The sequence below is a fragment of the Exophiala oligosperma genome (genome assembly GCF_000835515.1).
Source record: "Exophiala oligosperma strain CBS 72588 unplaced genomic scaffold supercont1.15, whole genome shotgun sequence".
NCBI classification, from domain to species: Eukaryota; Fungi; Ascomycota; class Eurotiomycetes; order Chaetothyriales; family Herpotrichiellaceae; genus Exophiala; species Exophiala oligosperma.
Genome location: NW_015622832.1, coordinates 58,089 through 73,728, shown reverse-complemented (window position 1 = coordinate 73,728; position 15,640 = coordinate 58,089). Strand labels below are relative to the sequence as shown.

Sequence of the window (15,640 nt, the reverse complement as noted above, 5' to 3'; positions counted from 1 at the left end):
TGGGATCCTGATACGAGGTGTCGAGCCTTCATTTTATGGTCCAGAGTCGGCGACGGTATCGGGGATCACTAAAGCCGAGGCGAAAAGCAAAGCCAGGCAGATACACGGTTGACGGGTGGACCGAGCTCGTAAAGAATGGGCGAATTCGTGCGAAACCTGCATCATCCAGGTGACGTGAGCGTGAGCAATTACGAGCATAGGAACGCTTACATCTAGGAGTCTAATGATGGCACGCCTTAAAGCCAGGCACTTGTTCGAGTACTTAACAATGTTCAAAGTACGGATACTCTCTCCCCCAATCATGAAGAGTGAATTGCGACACTCCGCAGGCCAGAGAACATGGGGCTCGACAAGATCAAAAATATATTGAATGAAGGAGACATCATCAATCCAGACTCTCCGCAATATGAAGAGCAGTGTCGAACATGGGCGGCGCAATGCAACAAGAAGCCTCGTGTCGTGGTGCAACCGAAAGATCTGACAACATTGAGTACCCTCATTACCTACTTGAACCGGTCCGACTTGGATTTTGCCATCAGGTGCACCGGAGTCGGAAACGCATCGGCAAAGGACGTTCTCGTATCACTGGCCAACTTCAAATCGTTCTCTTTTGACGCTCAGAACGAAACCGTCATATTTGGCGCAGGACATAATTGGGGCGAGATTGATCGCAAAGTCGAAGAGTATGCCCCGGGCTATGCTGCTGTCGGTGCAAGGTGTACATACGTGGGAGTAGGAGGCTCGATCATCCACGGTGGTCAAAGCTGGCTGAGCTCGGAGTATGGCCTTTCCAGTGACCCTCAGAATTTCCTCGATGCACAGGTCGTCAAAATGGATGGCAGCATCGTCTGGGCCGCCGAAGAGCCGGATCTAATGTGGGCATTGAGAGGAGGCGGAGGTGGCTTTGGGGTCGTTACTGCTTGCAAGATGAGGGTCTACAAATACCCATCCTCGATCTACTGCGGACAGATCATCTACCCGGCCGATGCACTCCAAGATCTGGCCCGTGAAGTTGGAGCGTTTGCAGCTCGGTGTTCCGATCCCAAGGTTGCCTTGCATCTATACTGTTTGAATATGAGTATGGGCACTTACGCAGGCAATGAGCCGCAACCAGGTCTCGCAATATTTGCATATGACGCCAACGGGGAAGAACACGGAAGGAGCGAAGCCGGCTTCAAGTGGGCACTGGACATAAAAGGAGCAGTGGACTTGACCAAGGCGCTGAACATTCGAGAAGTCAACGAGGGCTTCGGTAAGTTCGACCGGGCAGCGCTTTACGGAATATTCTGGCTCAATTTGATCTTTCACAGACAGTTTGAAAGCCACGATGGGTGTTACCAACACGTGGCAATGTGGTGCAACATTGTCCTCGATTGACGAAGGCTTGATACTGCGTTCTTGGAAATGGTATGTTGAACTTGTGAATAAGGAACCAAGCCTAGCAAGAAGCACGTATGTGCTCATTGAAATGATGCAGAAGGTATGTCGGAGAGTACTCGAGGTGGAAAAGTACAACAGTGCTCACCACCTGCGCAGGCAGCTTATCAGTCACTCAAGTATCCCAGCAAGGAAACTGCCTGGCCACACACAAGAAACCAGCATAATCTTCAGATGGGAGCAGGCAGAATTCCTGGCTCGGAGGAGGGAGATCTTGTAGGATATCAGGCCATGGCAAACGGACCGTTCGAGATCAAGGCGAAACACACGAAAGCAGATTACTTTCCAAACTTCCTCGAGGGGTTTGTCGATCCAAAGGAGGTTAGTGTTTCGATTCGACGTGAAGAGTAGTTGGTGTTTTGTGTTAACACACGAATAGGTCTTCGGTGAGAACTGGCCTAGACTTGTTGATATCAAAAAGAAGTACGACCCGAACAACAAGCTCGGTGGGCCTTTTAGTGAGCGGTAGGAGAGATGAAGAGGGAGAGGGAGAGATGGTTCTGTTGTTCAGGGATGTGCTCTAGCGGGCGACTGACTGACACTTGGTTGGTCCTGGAGAAAGGACAGTCCGTGGGAAAGATGAACGACACGTACAACGATCAAATCACTGGACTTGATATGTCCTCATCCTGGCTCATCAGATTCGAGAGCCAATGCACACACGGCATGCAACGCAAGTCATGATAGTCAAGTCACCGCCTGCTTCAATGATGATAGTATTCGACTCACTGCGTCACGTGATTGGGGACTAGCGCCATCATGTCACCACCTGCGCTCGCGTACTCATCTCGCGCAGCCGTTGTCCTTTGACTTGATTATTTACATCACTAGAAGCTTCATAATCTAAAGTTCGTCAATCGCTATTTATCTTGCGACGGAAGCAGGTTCCGTTGATTCACCAATTGTAGGTCGTTGAACACAACTGCCGTGCTCGCTAGTCAACTCGGACGACACACCAAAACCTCGGCCGATCGTATTCTGTCACGATCCCGGTTGACTTTACTCCCTACCATTCGTCAATGTGAGAGACAACGCGGGGACGACTTAGCCTGACAGGTTACTCCTCGGGCTGACCACTCCTCCTGTATGGGCCAGATCTTCGGTGCAAGTGATGCAGGGACTGATAAGTACTGAAGTGTCCGTGTGCCTGATAAGCACCGTGGTCCTTCGCAGAAAAACTCCGGCTTGATCAGGAAGATAAAATAACTTCGCCAAATTGCAAGGTAATGACAGATCAAAAGTCGGAACCTTGTGCATCAGATCTGTCCGTGATATCGATCTCAACACGATCTGTTTCAGGAAGTGTCGAGTCGGCAGAACAGGATAAACCCCACGAAAACATGTCGCCCACAAACAACAAGACTGTCAAAATCGCGACGATCCAGGCCGAGCCTGTCTGGAACAACCTCCAAGGTGGCGTGGACAAAGCCATTAGCCTCATCAGACAGGCTGGTGACGACGGAGCCAATGTTCTCGGCTTTCCAGAAGTCTTCATTCCTGGATATCCATGGTATGTGGAAGGTTCAGCTACACCTGTCCTGGACCTGCACTGTTACTGAATCTTAGCAGGGCAATCTGGTCACAGTCGGTCGGAGACTGCGCTGCTTTCATGGACGAGTATTTCAGGAACTCCCTTGTCAAAGAGTCACCTGAGATGGATCGCATTCGGGCCGCTGTCCGTGAAGCCGGCATATTCACCGTTCTGGGCTACAGCGAGCGCTACAACGGCAGTATCTACATTGCACAAGTAAGTCGACTATAGTCGTACAAGAATATGTGCCTGGCCCACACAAGCTCACCACATAGTAGTCCTTCATCGACCCAACCGGAACTATCGTCCACCACCGCCGCAAGATCAAGCCTACACACGTTGAGCGTGCATACTTTGGTGACGGCCAGACCGATAGCCTTACCACGACGACGGAGGGCCCCTTTGGCAAGATTTCAGGTCTCAACTGCTGGGAGCATGCGCAGCCTCTCCTTCGCTACTATACCTACTGGCAGAACACTGACATTCACGTCGCTAGCTGGCCTCTGTTCTGGGATCCGCCCGACGACAATTGGCCGTGGCATAGTAGTCCCGAAGCGTCCAATCGCTTCTCGCAGGTCATGGCCATGGAAGGCGCATGCTTCGTGATGACCGCTACCCAGATCATGACTGAAAAGAACGCGAAGAAGTGCCTTGTCGACAACTACCCGTACATTCGCACACCTGGCGGTGGATTCAGTATGATCTATGGTCCTGACGGAAAGGAGCTTGTACAGCCACTAGATGCTAGCAAAGAGGGGATTTTGTATGCCGATGTTGACCTCCGTGCGAGGGGCGTCGCTAAACATATGCTGGACACCGTTGGACATTACTCCCGACCTGATCTACTCAGTCTCCAGGTTACAAAACACGGTGTGAAGTTTCCTGGATCCCAAGTCCACTTTTTGGACTGAACTTACAGCCAAGGATCGGGAAGACAGTACTATTGCTTTATGCCTCGGGGTGGGTAGGCTCAAGAAAAGAAAAACGTTACCAGTAGCGCGCAAGCACTCTCTCACTCCTGTCGAAGTGGTATGAGGATACTAGCACCGTTGCCTAGCGGAGGCAGATCTTTGCCATGCTCGTAGGCCTAAAGGATATGTGTTTCGACGATGATGTTCAATTTCGTGGTTGCTGGTTCTGGGCGCCCAACTCTCTCCGGAGGCGCTTGCCCCAATAAGGCAGTTGATAGCCAGTTGATAGTCTCATGGATCCTTCATGCAGCCTATCATTCAGTTTGTCTCCTACTCGTGGCTTCATCAGCCTTTTTCAGATAAGACCGTGTCTGCTCTGCTGATGTTAGTTCATGGAGCAGCACGCAAGTGTTCGCGGGTTAGGAAGCCAAAGTGTCCAGACATCGAGGTATTTAATAAACATCTTCGACCTTCAAAGCGATGGGTCTGAGACAGCACCATAGGAAGGTCATTGGTGCTGCAAGTTTTTATTGATAGTCCTTAGATGAGCATCATGGGTATCGCAAAGCTATTCGCATCGTGCCTGCTTCACACAGTGCCTGTCCTCCTGGCGTGTGGACATGCTTACGCTGAATCAACTACGAATCTTACGTTGACAGGTCACATTACCCCAGAGGAGGTGTTCAGTTTCGTTTACGTACCTTTCGAGGTCGACCAGGACGTGACGTCGATCTTTGTGAACCAAACATACTCTTTTCAAGGCGCTGGGAATTCTCTTGACCTGGGAGTCTTTGACTCTCGCGGGATTGGAGCTATCAACGTAGAAGGAGGAAGGACGGGATCCCGAGGATGGTCTGGAGGATTCCGATTCAACTTTACAATCTCCGCAGAAGATGCGACGCCAGGCTACGTACGACGAGACATTGACATCCGCCATTCTCTCTGAAGGCTAACGTTCGCGCAGGATGCAGGCCCGATCCAGGCCGGCACATGGAACGTCGCACTCGGACCCTATGCGACCAACCGTTCTGGTATTGATTGGAAATTGGACATCTCATTGTCTCGAGACCCTAAAAAGACCTTGTGGACGCCTTCACTTGCCCCTGTATATAAAGGTTCTCTCTCGAGCCCGAAATGGCTCCGGGGCGATTTCCACATGCACACCATCTACTCCGATGGCAAATACCTTCCCAACCAACAAATCAACAATGCCATGTCCCGAGACCTCGACTTCATTTTTTTCTCTGACCACAATACCGATACCAGCAATAACAACATCGCCAAATGGATCCCGGCGAACGCTTCCGAGCTTCTCGTCTGCCGCGCGATCGAGGTTACTACTCGACACGGTCACTGGCAAGCCATCGGGCTCGAGTATGCGCAGCAGGTCGAGTGGCGATACACAAATGCCTCGAATGACACGGGTTACGCTGATGCAGCCACACAAGTGTTGAACAGCGGCGCCCTCGTTTCGATCAACCACCCCTTCCAAAATTGCTCACGTTGTGACTGGACGCTTGATTGGGACCACAATCAAGCCATCGAGGTGTGGAACGGTCGCTTCGACCCGTTAGACGAGGTCGGCGTGCAATGGTGGCAAGCCGAGCTGGGACGGGGCAAGAGAATCACAGCCATCGGTGGCAGTGACGCACACAGCTACCCCGACATCAACGGCCTACCGACCACGGTGGTCAGAGTTGAAGGTGAGAAGAGTCAATCGGCAATCGTGCAAGCTGTCAAGACGGGGAGGGTGTATCTTGTCGAAGGTCCTGGACAAGAAATCGATTTCGCTGTTCAATATGGCAACAAAACGGCGCAGATTGGAGATGTCGTACCCAAATCAGAATGCGGTCCGGGTATATATGCGACATTTACGGGGGTTGGATTCGCCGGAGCAGATGCCTGTTTCATCAGTGAAAAGGGCTATTTCAGCAATGTGTCCATTGTGGATGGCCAGAGCATTCATCAGCCTCTGCCGAATGTAGAGTTTGTCCGAGTTGAAGTGAGGAATTCATCAAACATCCTCCTGGGGCTAACGAACCCGGTGTATGTTGTGTGATGAGGGTGAGAACGAGTGCGGAATGGTCAAAGGACACTTGAAGATAAGCCATCAACTAGATAACAAAAGTAAGCTGTAAGATCCTTGCAGGCGTTTCCTTCGCAGACATTGCGAGCCGAGGTTGCGGAATAGCGGGGAATATTTATCATCAAAGTTGAGCACCAACCTGATTTCTCCAGCATCGTTCCAGCCTCCACGGTTTTCCGTCAGCGTCTCCATTCTCAACATGGGTTTCCGTGAGACTTTGCAAGCGGCAGTGGCTCCAGGGCCGGACCGTAGAATTCCTGGAGCTGTGGTGATGGCAGCTGATGCTTCTGGTAGTGACTTTTGGTTTCCGGCACATCGAGTCATAACCACTAATCGTTTTCAAAGGGAAAATCATCTACTCACAGGCTGAAGGGCAGACGTCGGTCGATCCAGACGAGGCAAAACCAATGTCGATTGACACGACCTTTTGGATAGCATCATGCACCAAGCTAGCCACGTCGATCGCGGCATTACAGGCAGTCGAGAAGGGACTCTTGGACCTCGACGCCGACATATCCAAGGTTCTGCCGGAATGGAAGGAACCCGAGATCTTGACAGGCTTCTCCGATGCCGGCGAGCCTCAGCTGAAGAAAGCCAGCAAAAAGATCACGTTGCGTCAATTGCTGTCACACTCGAGCGGGATGGGCTACGACTTTTTGAATCCGGAACTAGCAAAATGGAGACAGTTCAAAGGACAGCCGATCGGTGCCTCGGGGGAGCCTCTTGTCTGTTTGAATCCTGCATATCGTAAACGCAATTGGCATTTTCTGACCGCAGGCACAACAGACGAAAAGACAGTTCCTACCGCTAGTATACGAGCCAGGAGAAGGTTGGTCATACAGCGTCGCGATTGACTGGGCAGGGAAAATGGTTGAGAAAGTAAACGGAGGCGTCCGCCTTGGTGAATACCTGAAGCGGCACATCTGGGAGCCTCTGGGAATGACTTCAACCGGCTTCCGAATCGCAGAAAATGATCGGATTCGCAACAACCTTTGTCCGACCACGAAACGAGAACTGACGGGTGAATTGGCTCCTTCCGCGCCGTATAATCACCAGAACCCTGTGGATGATTTGGGGGGCGGAGGTTTGTACAGTTCTGCAGCTGATTATATCAAGCTGCTGATTTCGTTGCTGAAGAATGACGGGACATTACTGAAGCCAGAGACCACAAAAATGATGTTTGAGCCTCAGCTTGCGGACCCCAGACACCTGCTGGTTCACACGCAGAATCCAAAGACTGGCGGAATGTTCAGAAATGGTGTCGATTCTGAATCCTGGAATTTTGGACTGGGTGGCATTTTGACCACCGCAGAGGTACCAGGTGTGTGCAAAAAAGGTACAATGTCCTGGGGAGGACTTCCTAACTTGGTACGTTGATCCATGTACCCACGTGTGTTATGTCCATGTCTCTCATGTCGAGTCAACCCTCACCGAACGAATCATCTCTCCTCTCCTGTGCATGCTTCCCACCTTTAACTTTCCACATGCTGATGTTACAATCTTTCAGTTCTGGTGGATTGATCCAGTTGCCGGCAACTGTGGAATATACGCTTCTCAATTACTCCCACCAGGAGATCCGACCTCGATTGCACTGTCTGTGGAGTTCCATAAGGAGATCTATGCTTGCAGTAATGGAAGTTGATGGTGAGCGTGATAGCGGTCAATTCTAGCTGCGTTCACGCAGCTTTTGTAACGTGAATGGGTCAATCTCCAAGATAGAAGCGGGGACGACTCCCTTCACAAGGCTCTTTGATTTGAACTGCGTCAACGAGGAATAAATCAATCGGAAAGCTGCAATATCCTAACCGTACCTCGCTCATCAACTGAAGCGCCACGTTTACTATACTTTGAGCTAGACATGCGTTCTGTGGGAGTGCTCGCACCAGAACACTCTGATATTCGGACTCGGATCTCCATGCGGAGTTGATCTCAATCCTCCCCTTGATAGGTTTTCCCATGAAACGAGGCACAGTGGACCTGTCTCATGGGAATCGAATCCCGGTGCCGACGGAGAACAACCCCCGCTCATTTGGGGTACTTGCGCTATGAGTAAGACCCAGGGCTTGTTAAGCAATTCTAATCTGCATAAAGTCTTGCTAGACGTGGTCTAGATTGGCCCCGAAATGGCGGGTCCATCCCCGCGTCAATGGAGCTCCCTCTGGCCTGGTCTGGGGATTGTTGGTCCTGTCAGGACGCGTAGTTCCACCCCCGCAAAGTCAAAAAGAGGCATGGTAAAGCTCGAAGAACTGCTACGACGAATTCCTCAAGACCGCCTTGGCTGTTGGAGTAACATCCTCGTATTAGATCAAAGTTTATCTTTTCCGAGGTAATGAATGCTTCGGAGAAGGTGAAAGGAGAAAGGATGTACCCACGACATATATCGAGGTATATTCAAGTATCGCCCCGAGTTTGGTGTTTCCTAGTCCCTTGGGTAGCTTCTCCTCGTCAAAGAAGCCCTTCTCATCTCCGTTTGATCGCCTGTCAATATGATTTCTCTTGTGCAATTCGGTGTAAGTATCGTCAAGAATCACTCTGCCTGCCTGCTCTCCATACACTAAGACAATAATCAGATTGTTCTATTCGTTGCCCTGGGCAGCATCACCTATGGATATGGGTCGAGTATCATCGCAACCACCACAGGGCAGCCCACCTTTCTGTCGTATTTCGAACTCGACACACGTTCAAACTCGGATGAACTCCTGGGTGCCATCAATGGCCTCTTCTCGGTTGGCGGCCTCTTCGGCTGTATCTCCTGTTTCTGGATTCCGGACAAATGGGGCCGAAAGAGGGCAATCCTTTTCGCTTCTTTCACCTCCATCATTGGTAACGGCCTGGCAGCTGGAAGTGTACACATTGCCATGTTCATGATCGCCAGGATGATCACGGGCTACTCCGTGGGAGCCTTGGTCAGCCTCATTCCGCTCTACCAGAGCGAGATCTCGCCCCCCAGGATCCGTGGCCTGCTGGTTGGCATGCACGGCACCGGCATCGCGACTGGCTACGTTGCTGCCAGCTGGACCGGCTTTGGCTTTTACTTTGTCAACGCCAGTGGCACCCAATGGAGGATGCCGCTGGCTATTGGTGGTCTCTGGCCACTCCTTCTCGCTGGCGGTGTCTTGTTTATTCCAGACTCCCCACGTTGGCGTAAGTTGTGAGCCACACAGAACGAAACATCACTTCTCTGACTTCCTCTCAGTGTTGACCAAGTCTCGTCCCGAGGAAGCCCTCAAAGCCTTCAAAGCTTGCCGGACCGAGTCGGGTCCACGGAACAATGAGCATGCTATCATGGAAGAATTTCGACTTTTGCGCGCTCAAGTCGAGGAAGAGATGAAGGACCATGTACCCCTCAAAGAATTCTTTACAAGGCCAGCTCTGCGCAAGAGATGCTGGATTGGTTGGCTTACCATGGTCGCTGGTCAATGTACCGGGACAATTGTCATCAACAGTGAGTATATCTGGGGTACCAAAAGATCTAAGCTAGTCTCCAGGGCTAACCCTGGTGCGCAGACTACGGTCCTTTCCTGTACCGCAACCTCGGCTTCAGTGTGGTCAATCAGCTTCTCATCCAGTGTGGTTGGATCACTGTGTGCCTCTTCGGTAACGCGTTCAATGCTGCCGTCATTGACCATTTTGGGAGGGTGCGGATGCTCCGTGAGTACCGTGACGCACCCGCGTACTTGATGAGAGGGGCTAACTCCTCGCAGTCTTTGGGTTCACCGGCGACGTTATCGCGCTTGCTGGCGAGTGTGCGTCAGTTTCGGTTTATCAAAGGACCGGCTCTACGGCGGCGGCGAAAGCAGCCGTGTTCTTCCTCTTCCTTCACATCGGCTTTTACGGATGGACTATTGACGCAAGCACGTACATCTACGCCACTGAAATCTTCCCCAACCCTCTCCGTGCTCGTGGCATCGGAATTTCCTGCTCTGGGTTGTTTATGGCTATCATTGTCTTCACGAGGCAAGTATTTAAGAGATCCCATCTGGCGTTTGTCTAACCAGGAACAGCGCCGCTCCCACTGCATTCAACACCATCGGCTGGAAGTACTACCTTGTCTTCACCATCCTTACAGCCCTTTGTGTCGTCATTATTTGGTTCTATTTTCCAGAAGTATGTACCTTTGTCATAGTGTCGAAGCGTCTAGAGTTTTACTTACCATGACACAGACCAAAGGCTTAGCTCTCGAGGACGTCGCCGAGATTTTCGGCGACGGTATCGTGTTGACGGATACCCGTGAAGAACAGATCCACCAACAGTTCAAGCAATCCCATTACCATGCAGAGGTTCTTGACGAGGTGGCGGATACCCAACCCGTCCACGTTGGCGAAAAGGGTGAAGATGACAAGGCTAAAACTGAGCATATCTCCTAAGTGGCCACGATAATCAACAGTGTTCTATCGACAATATTTGCACTATATGGCCATTTCTGGAAGTCGCGGAGAGCAATCCTTGCAGCGATGAGTAAATAGGGAGATGGCGGTCTTGAGGTTGGTTACCTAACAAGGGTAGATCGTGGGTCTGGCGATTTGATCATTAGTTCTGATACGTGGAATAAACGTAGAAAACAAAGGATCGACATCAATGCTGAACTTGGGATATCGGTACACAATAAGTAACCGGCGAGGATGACTCCCTTGTTCCAGGACTTGTTCATGACGTCTGGTTGCTGTCCAATGATCGATCTCAATCTGATGGGCGACAGAACTTCAAAAATAAAGCCAAGTTGCAATTCAACTATACCACGCTGATCTTTACGCCCAGGTGCAGTATTGTGAAGTGCTTACAGTGAAATTAGAAGCGACGAATTCTGTGGCAACGGCCTTTGTACTTGCCGGTGATGACTTTCCTACATACGATTGTCAACTCCATCAAAACAGCTCTATTGAACCAGAAACACTTGCCGTCTTGCTTTCCCTACGCGTCGAACCTGCTGCTGCTTTTGAGGTGTTGGTTGGCCCGTTCCCATCAATACCGCTGACAGTGCCTGGTATTTCTCAAACAGCCCAAGCGTTTTCAAATGACCGGTCACGGCACAGCTCAACACAACTGCCGAAGATTGTGCCTTATCAATTATGAAACATGGAGTCAGCCATCAACAGATCTGACCCTCCACCCCCGGTCGGAATAGATACTCCGTCCTTATCACGAGGTTGCTGATCCTGGCTTCCCCAGACACTGCGCCATGGTCTCGTGCATAAAAGGATGGATATGCCCAACTCTTTCTCCTTGTAAATCGACTAAACATCCTCTTCGACATGACTTCCACACGAGAAGATACGATGGAATCCCCCAATGCTGCCACCGTTGAACCACCCAAGGACTTCAAGTCAATCAATCCTTCTCCAGATGAATGCATTGATCTTGACGAAAATGCGGAGGTGGGGGTTGTACTGGGATGGCGTACATGGGTAGTCGTGTTCATCTCAGCATATCTCACGCAAGTACTGACAAACCCTTCTGTGACTCAAATACTAACATTACGGAACAGCCTCTTCATGCAAATCTTCACCACCGTCGCTGCCCCTTCCACCATCGCATTCATCGTTCAAGATATTGGAGATCAAGCTATGTCTGCTTGGGTGCTACAGGTTGGTCTCTCAACTATTTGTCGTGCCAACAAATACTGACAGCCCTTAGACCCCATTACTGATCCAGGCTGTTTTGAATCCCATCATTGGACGACTGTCCGACGTCTTGGATCGCAAAATGCTAGTCACTCTCACACCAATCGTCGCCTTTGCCGGTTCTGTCATGTCTGCCAGAGCAAATGATATGAACCTGTTGATTGCTGGAGGTGTCCTCTACGGTGTCACCCTTGCTACCATCGGAGTCGTTGGCACGATTCCTGCAGAAATCTTACCGCTCAAATATCGAACAGTGGCCAGCGGTATTGGCTTCCTAGGTGGTGCCAGTGGTGGACTGTACGTTGCCCCAAACAGCTCAAAATCCTTACTAACATCATACCCAGAGTGGCTGGTCTTGTCGCCGGTGCTTTCTGCAGAACTCCAGGTGGGTGGCGGAATATGTTTTGGGTACAGGCAGCCTTACAGTTGCTTGTGTCTGTATGCTTCTTCGTCTTTTACTGGCCTCCTAAATCCAATCGAGAATTCCCCAAGATGAGTGTTCGACAAATTATTTGGGCCTGCGACCCAATTGGTTCGTTCCTGTACATCGGTGGTGCTACCTGCTGCATCATGGCTCTCAACTGGGCATCTGGACTCTACTCCTGGTCGAACCCACATGTGGTGGCACCCTTGGTCATCGGCATTGTCTGCCTCCTGCTGTGTGGCGCCTATGGTATGACCCTCAGATCCAATCCATAAGACTTTCTGACTGTGCTCTTAGAATGGAAAGGTAGATCGGATGGTCTCATGGCTCACGTCTTCTTCCAAGGTGGACGCAACTTCCCGCTCGCACTCTTCGCAGTCTTGGTCGAAGGCTGGATATACTACAGCGCCATCAATACCATCATGAACCAAATGACGCTTTATCTTGGCTGGGAAACTGATGCCTTGATCATCGGAGTGCGTCAACTCGCATACAGCGGCCCTACGATAATAGCTTCAATCGTCGTCATCTGGTACTCGACCCGATACAAAGACGTCAAATGGCCTCTGGTCGCCTCGTTTGTCTTGTTCCTCATCACCGCCTGCGTCTTCACAGCCACAAAGCGGGACTGGAATTATGTCTCACTCGGTATTTCAGCCGTGTGCGGCATCGGGCAAGCTGGACCACTCACTCTCCTGGTTGCTGTGGTACAGTACGCGGCACCACATGCATACCTCTCAACTGCTACAGGTGCGGCATTCTCCATCCGGGCAATCGGAGGTGCTTTTGGTTCGGCGGTTCTATACACCATTGCCTTCGGCCACGTGAAATCACACTACGGAAACACCGTCGCTCAAGCCGCCATTGAAGCAGGATTGTCACCCAAAGATGTTCCCATCTTGTTGGGTGTCATGGCAGGGGGTAACGGCCCACCCACCGAAGGATCACTTGCCGGTGTGTTGTCGCAAGCCCTACCGTCCGCCACACTGCCAATCATCCGAGCTGCGAGGACTGCAGGCCAAATTGTGTACACAAGAGGGTTCCAACTGGCTTGGGCTAGTGTCATTCCCATGGCAGTCATCTCGATTGTGTGTTGCGTATTCCTACAGCAAGTCGGGAGACTGATGACCGAGAAGGTCGAAGCACCTCTTGAGAAGACACGAGAAGATGTAGAGGTCAAGATGTCGTCGAAGACTGAAGATGAGTGAGCAGAAGAACCCTGTCTGTGCAACCTGAGGACAATAATTCAGTGGGGTATATGTAGGATGAAGCTGTTGAGCAACTTTGACATATCATTGCGCACAAACATCTTTCTGTGTGGTTTTTTAGCTACCATTCGTGATCGTTCGAGCGACAATAACCAAGGGTATTCTGGCAGGTCTACATTCTTAAGTTGAGGTTTAGCAGTTCACCCATACTATGCCTTCCCGGAACTGGATGTCTTATGCATGGCCAAGACAACAGCCCCCGATGCTGCACTGCCGCTGCGTACGGAATTTGCAAAAATTCCGCTCATGCAACCGACGACGCTCGGATCAAAGAATAGGTTGGAACGACTCGGAGAGTTCACCGCCGGCCTAGATGCAGATCTAATTTGAAATGATTAGCAGAAGAGGAACAGTGGCAATATAGTACTAAAATCCTATTCATATCTATCATCTACGTTTACGACTGGTTCAAAACTTCATCTATCACTTGACCAACTTGTAAGCACACCTCATCTCTCATGTTTGGGGTAAAGACCTGAATCGCAGTTGGCGCTTGGTCGATGTCTTCCGGATTGTCTGTTTCCACCGATTCTTGTTAGCCACTCTACTCTGCTAGCAACGTTTGCAAAGCTGGAAAAGGAGAGGGGTGGGGAGCATCTCACATGAACCTGCGTCTCCAAAGTCTCCAGGTGTGGCATCTAGGTCTTTACTGGCTTTCCCCAAGGGAACAATGCATGCGGGATACTGAGAGTTGATGCGAGTTAGTCAGAAACCAGAAAAAAACTAGTACGGGCCAACGTACATCCAAGACGTTCAAAAACACTGTGTAAGCCGGATAGCGATATGTGTCATGTTTGACGGCCGTGTGCTGAGCTCCAGGGCAGATGACGACGTCAAGGTTCGACTCATTCCACAACTTTCTCCATTCCTCCTTCAAGCGTTGTATTTGCCCTCCCAGGGCGGCAATCTTGTGGTACATGTCCAGACGGTCAAACTCCACCCAAAATGACTTCATGGCTTCTCCTCGGGAAGGAGCGGCGCCTGCCGCCACAGACGGGACGACCGGTTCTCCCGAGCTCGCGATGAATTCAAACCCTCCCTTCATGTCGAGTGTGAATGCTGCCATTGACAGTTCCGCGAGACTGGCGACGTGAGACCTTTCGGGGCCGATGGGAACGAGGTTGTGACCTTTTTCGGCGAGAAGAGCACAGGCATTGTCCAAAGCTCTCTTGACTGGTGGATGGAAAGGGAGGGTGGTGTCATCTGTCAACACCCCAATAGTGAGCCTCGTCGATGATGGAAGAGGTGTCAAGTGTTGCCAGGGAACATCGAGACAGGTCGAGTCATGTCGGGCTGGGCGAGCAGAGATTACAGCCTCGGTCAGAAGTTGCAATGCCTCGAACGAGTTCGCCATGGGTCCTGCGGCGGGATGAATGGGAGAATATCCAGGCGGGACAGGGGATTGCTGATTTCCGAACGGGATCCGGCCGGTCGTCGGCTTAAAGCCGTAGACTCCGCAGCACAACGAAGGAATACGAATGGAACCGGCAATGTCGGTGCCTATGCCCAGGGGTGACCCGCGGAAAGCGATCAACGCACCTTCTCCCCCGGTGCTGCCACCGGCGGTCAGCGTCGTGTTATGCGGGTTCAACGTCCGACCCCATACGTTGTTGTGCGAGTCCGCCGTCATCATCGTCTGAGGGATGTTCGTCTTGACGTATAGGACGGCCCCCATCTCGAGAAGCATGTCGACGAGCACAGAGTTCTGCTCGGCGGGTTTGTTGACCAGGGACACGAACCCGATACTGGAGTCGATCCCCTTCAGCTTGAAGCTGTCCTTGAGACTGATCGGGAGACCGTGCAGCGGTCCAGATGGTTTCCCAGATGCCGCCAGGTATTCATCCAGCTCCTTTGCTCGTTTCAGTGCAGCATCGTAAAAGACTTCGGTGAGGCAGTTCGTGAGTTGCTGGGCAATGGCGGCGCGTTTACAAAACGCCGTGGTAACTTCTACTGACGACAAGGTACCTTTCGCCAGCGCGTCAAGTAGTTGAGCCGTGCTGTAGTTTTCTGTAATCTCAAGTTCTCGGGTAGACAAAATGCCACTTCGACGTGGAATATCTTGCTCAATGATCCGATTTGGATTGGCCTCTAGAGGCAGAGTCAAGCCCTGCCAGATGGCATCTGGCAAAAGCCAGCCAGAGGGGACTAGCTTCTTTGCTGCCCTCTGTTTTTCAGCTACTATTCCTTGCCATGGTTTCGGCGACTCGCTGATTCCCAAGGAGCCCATCGTTCTTGTAAGCTGATTGAAGGTTGTAGGCGAAACAAAAGGAATTGTAGGAGCTGTACGATCTTTCCAAAATTGTATTTCCAAGCACCAGGAAACGGGGAGAGGTGCACACACACGCAAATCCGGTTCAGTGGG

At 51.2% G+C, this 15,640-nt stretch overlaps 5 protein-coding genes across 6 annotated transcripts; 4 read left to right on the top strand and 1 right to left on the bottom strand.

The window, feature by feature from the left end:
• Nucleotides 1–339: 339 nt before the first annotated feature.
• On the top strand, nucleotides 340–2,200 carry PV06_10666 (uncharacterized protein; the record flags this gene model as incomplete). The annotated part of the gene is made up of 3 exons (XM_016412236.1): nucleotides 340–1,480; nucleotides 1,537–1,758; nucleotides 1,817–2,200. One exon carries the CDS (start codon nucleotides 340–342, stop codon nucleotides 1,375–1,377), a length of 1,038 nt encoding a protein of 345 aa, XP_016257250.1. The 3' UTR covers nucleotides 1,378–1,480; nucleotides 1,537–1,758; nucleotides 1,817–2,200.
• Nucleotides 2,201–2,280: 80 nt separating this feature from the next.
• PV06_10665 lies at nucleotides 2,281–4,189 on the top strand. Of its 2 annotated transcripts, XM_016412235.1 has the most exons (4): nucleotides 2,281–2,521; nucleotides 2,574–2,947; nucleotides 3,007–3,184; nucleotides 3,247–4,189. In XM_016412235.1, exons 2-4 carry the CDS (start codon nucleotides 2,664–2,666, stop codon nucleotides 3,877–3,879), a joined length of 1,095 nt encoding a protein of 364 aa, XP_016257249.1. In that variant the 5' UTR covers nucleotides 2,281–2,521; nucleotides 2,574–2,663; the 3' UTR covers nucleotides 3,880–4,189. The 2 variants fall into 2 exon arrangements, with proteins under 2 accessions (XP_016257249.1, XP_016257248.1); XM_016412234.1 differs by having other exon boundaries at nucleotides 2,281–2,947.
• A 1,943-nt stretch (nucleotides 4,190–6,132) lies between these two features.
• Nucleotides 6,133–7,760, top strand: PV06_10664 (uncharacterized protein). The gene is made up of 4 exons (XM_016412233.1): nucleotides 6,133–6,255; nucleotides 6,311–6,690; nucleotides 6,752–7,333; nucleotides 7,473–7,760. Exons 1-4 carry the CDS (start codon nucleotides 6,165–6,167, stop codon nucleotides 7,605–7,607), a joined length of 1,188 nt encoding a protein of 395 aa, XP_016257247.1. The 5' UTR covers nucleotides 6,133–6,164; the 3' UTR covers nucleotides 7,608–7,760.
• Nucleotides 7,761–11,217: 3,457 nt separating this feature from the next.
• On the top strand, nucleotides 11,218–13,218 carry PV06_10663 (uncharacterized protein; the record flags this gene model as incomplete). The annotated part of the gene is made up of 4 exons (XM_016412232.1): nucleotides 11,218–11,550; nucleotides 11,600–11,883; nucleotides 11,931–12,259; nucleotides 12,308–13,218. The coding sequence occupies 4 exons, from the start codon at nucleotides 11,218–11,220 to the stop codon at nucleotides 13,216–13,218; spliced, it is 1,857 nt and encodes a 618-aa protein (XP_016257246.1).
• A 455-nt stretch (nucleotides 13,219–13,673) lies between these two features.
• Nucleotides 13,674–15,636, bottom strand: PV06_10662 (uncharacterized protein). The gene is made up of 3 exons (XM_016412231.1): nucleotides 14,021–15,636; nucleotides 13,881–13,962; nucleotides 13,674–13,794 (listed from the first exon to the last, which is right to left on the bottom strand). The coding sequence occupies exons 1-3, from the start codon at nucleotides 15,503–15,505 to the stop codon at nucleotides 13,676–13,678; spliced, it is 1,686 nt and encodes a 561-aa protein (XP_016257245.1). The 5' UTR covers nucleotides 15,506–15,636; the 3' UTR covers nucleotides 13,674–13,675.
• Nucleotides 15,637–15,640: the final 4 nt, after the last annotated feature.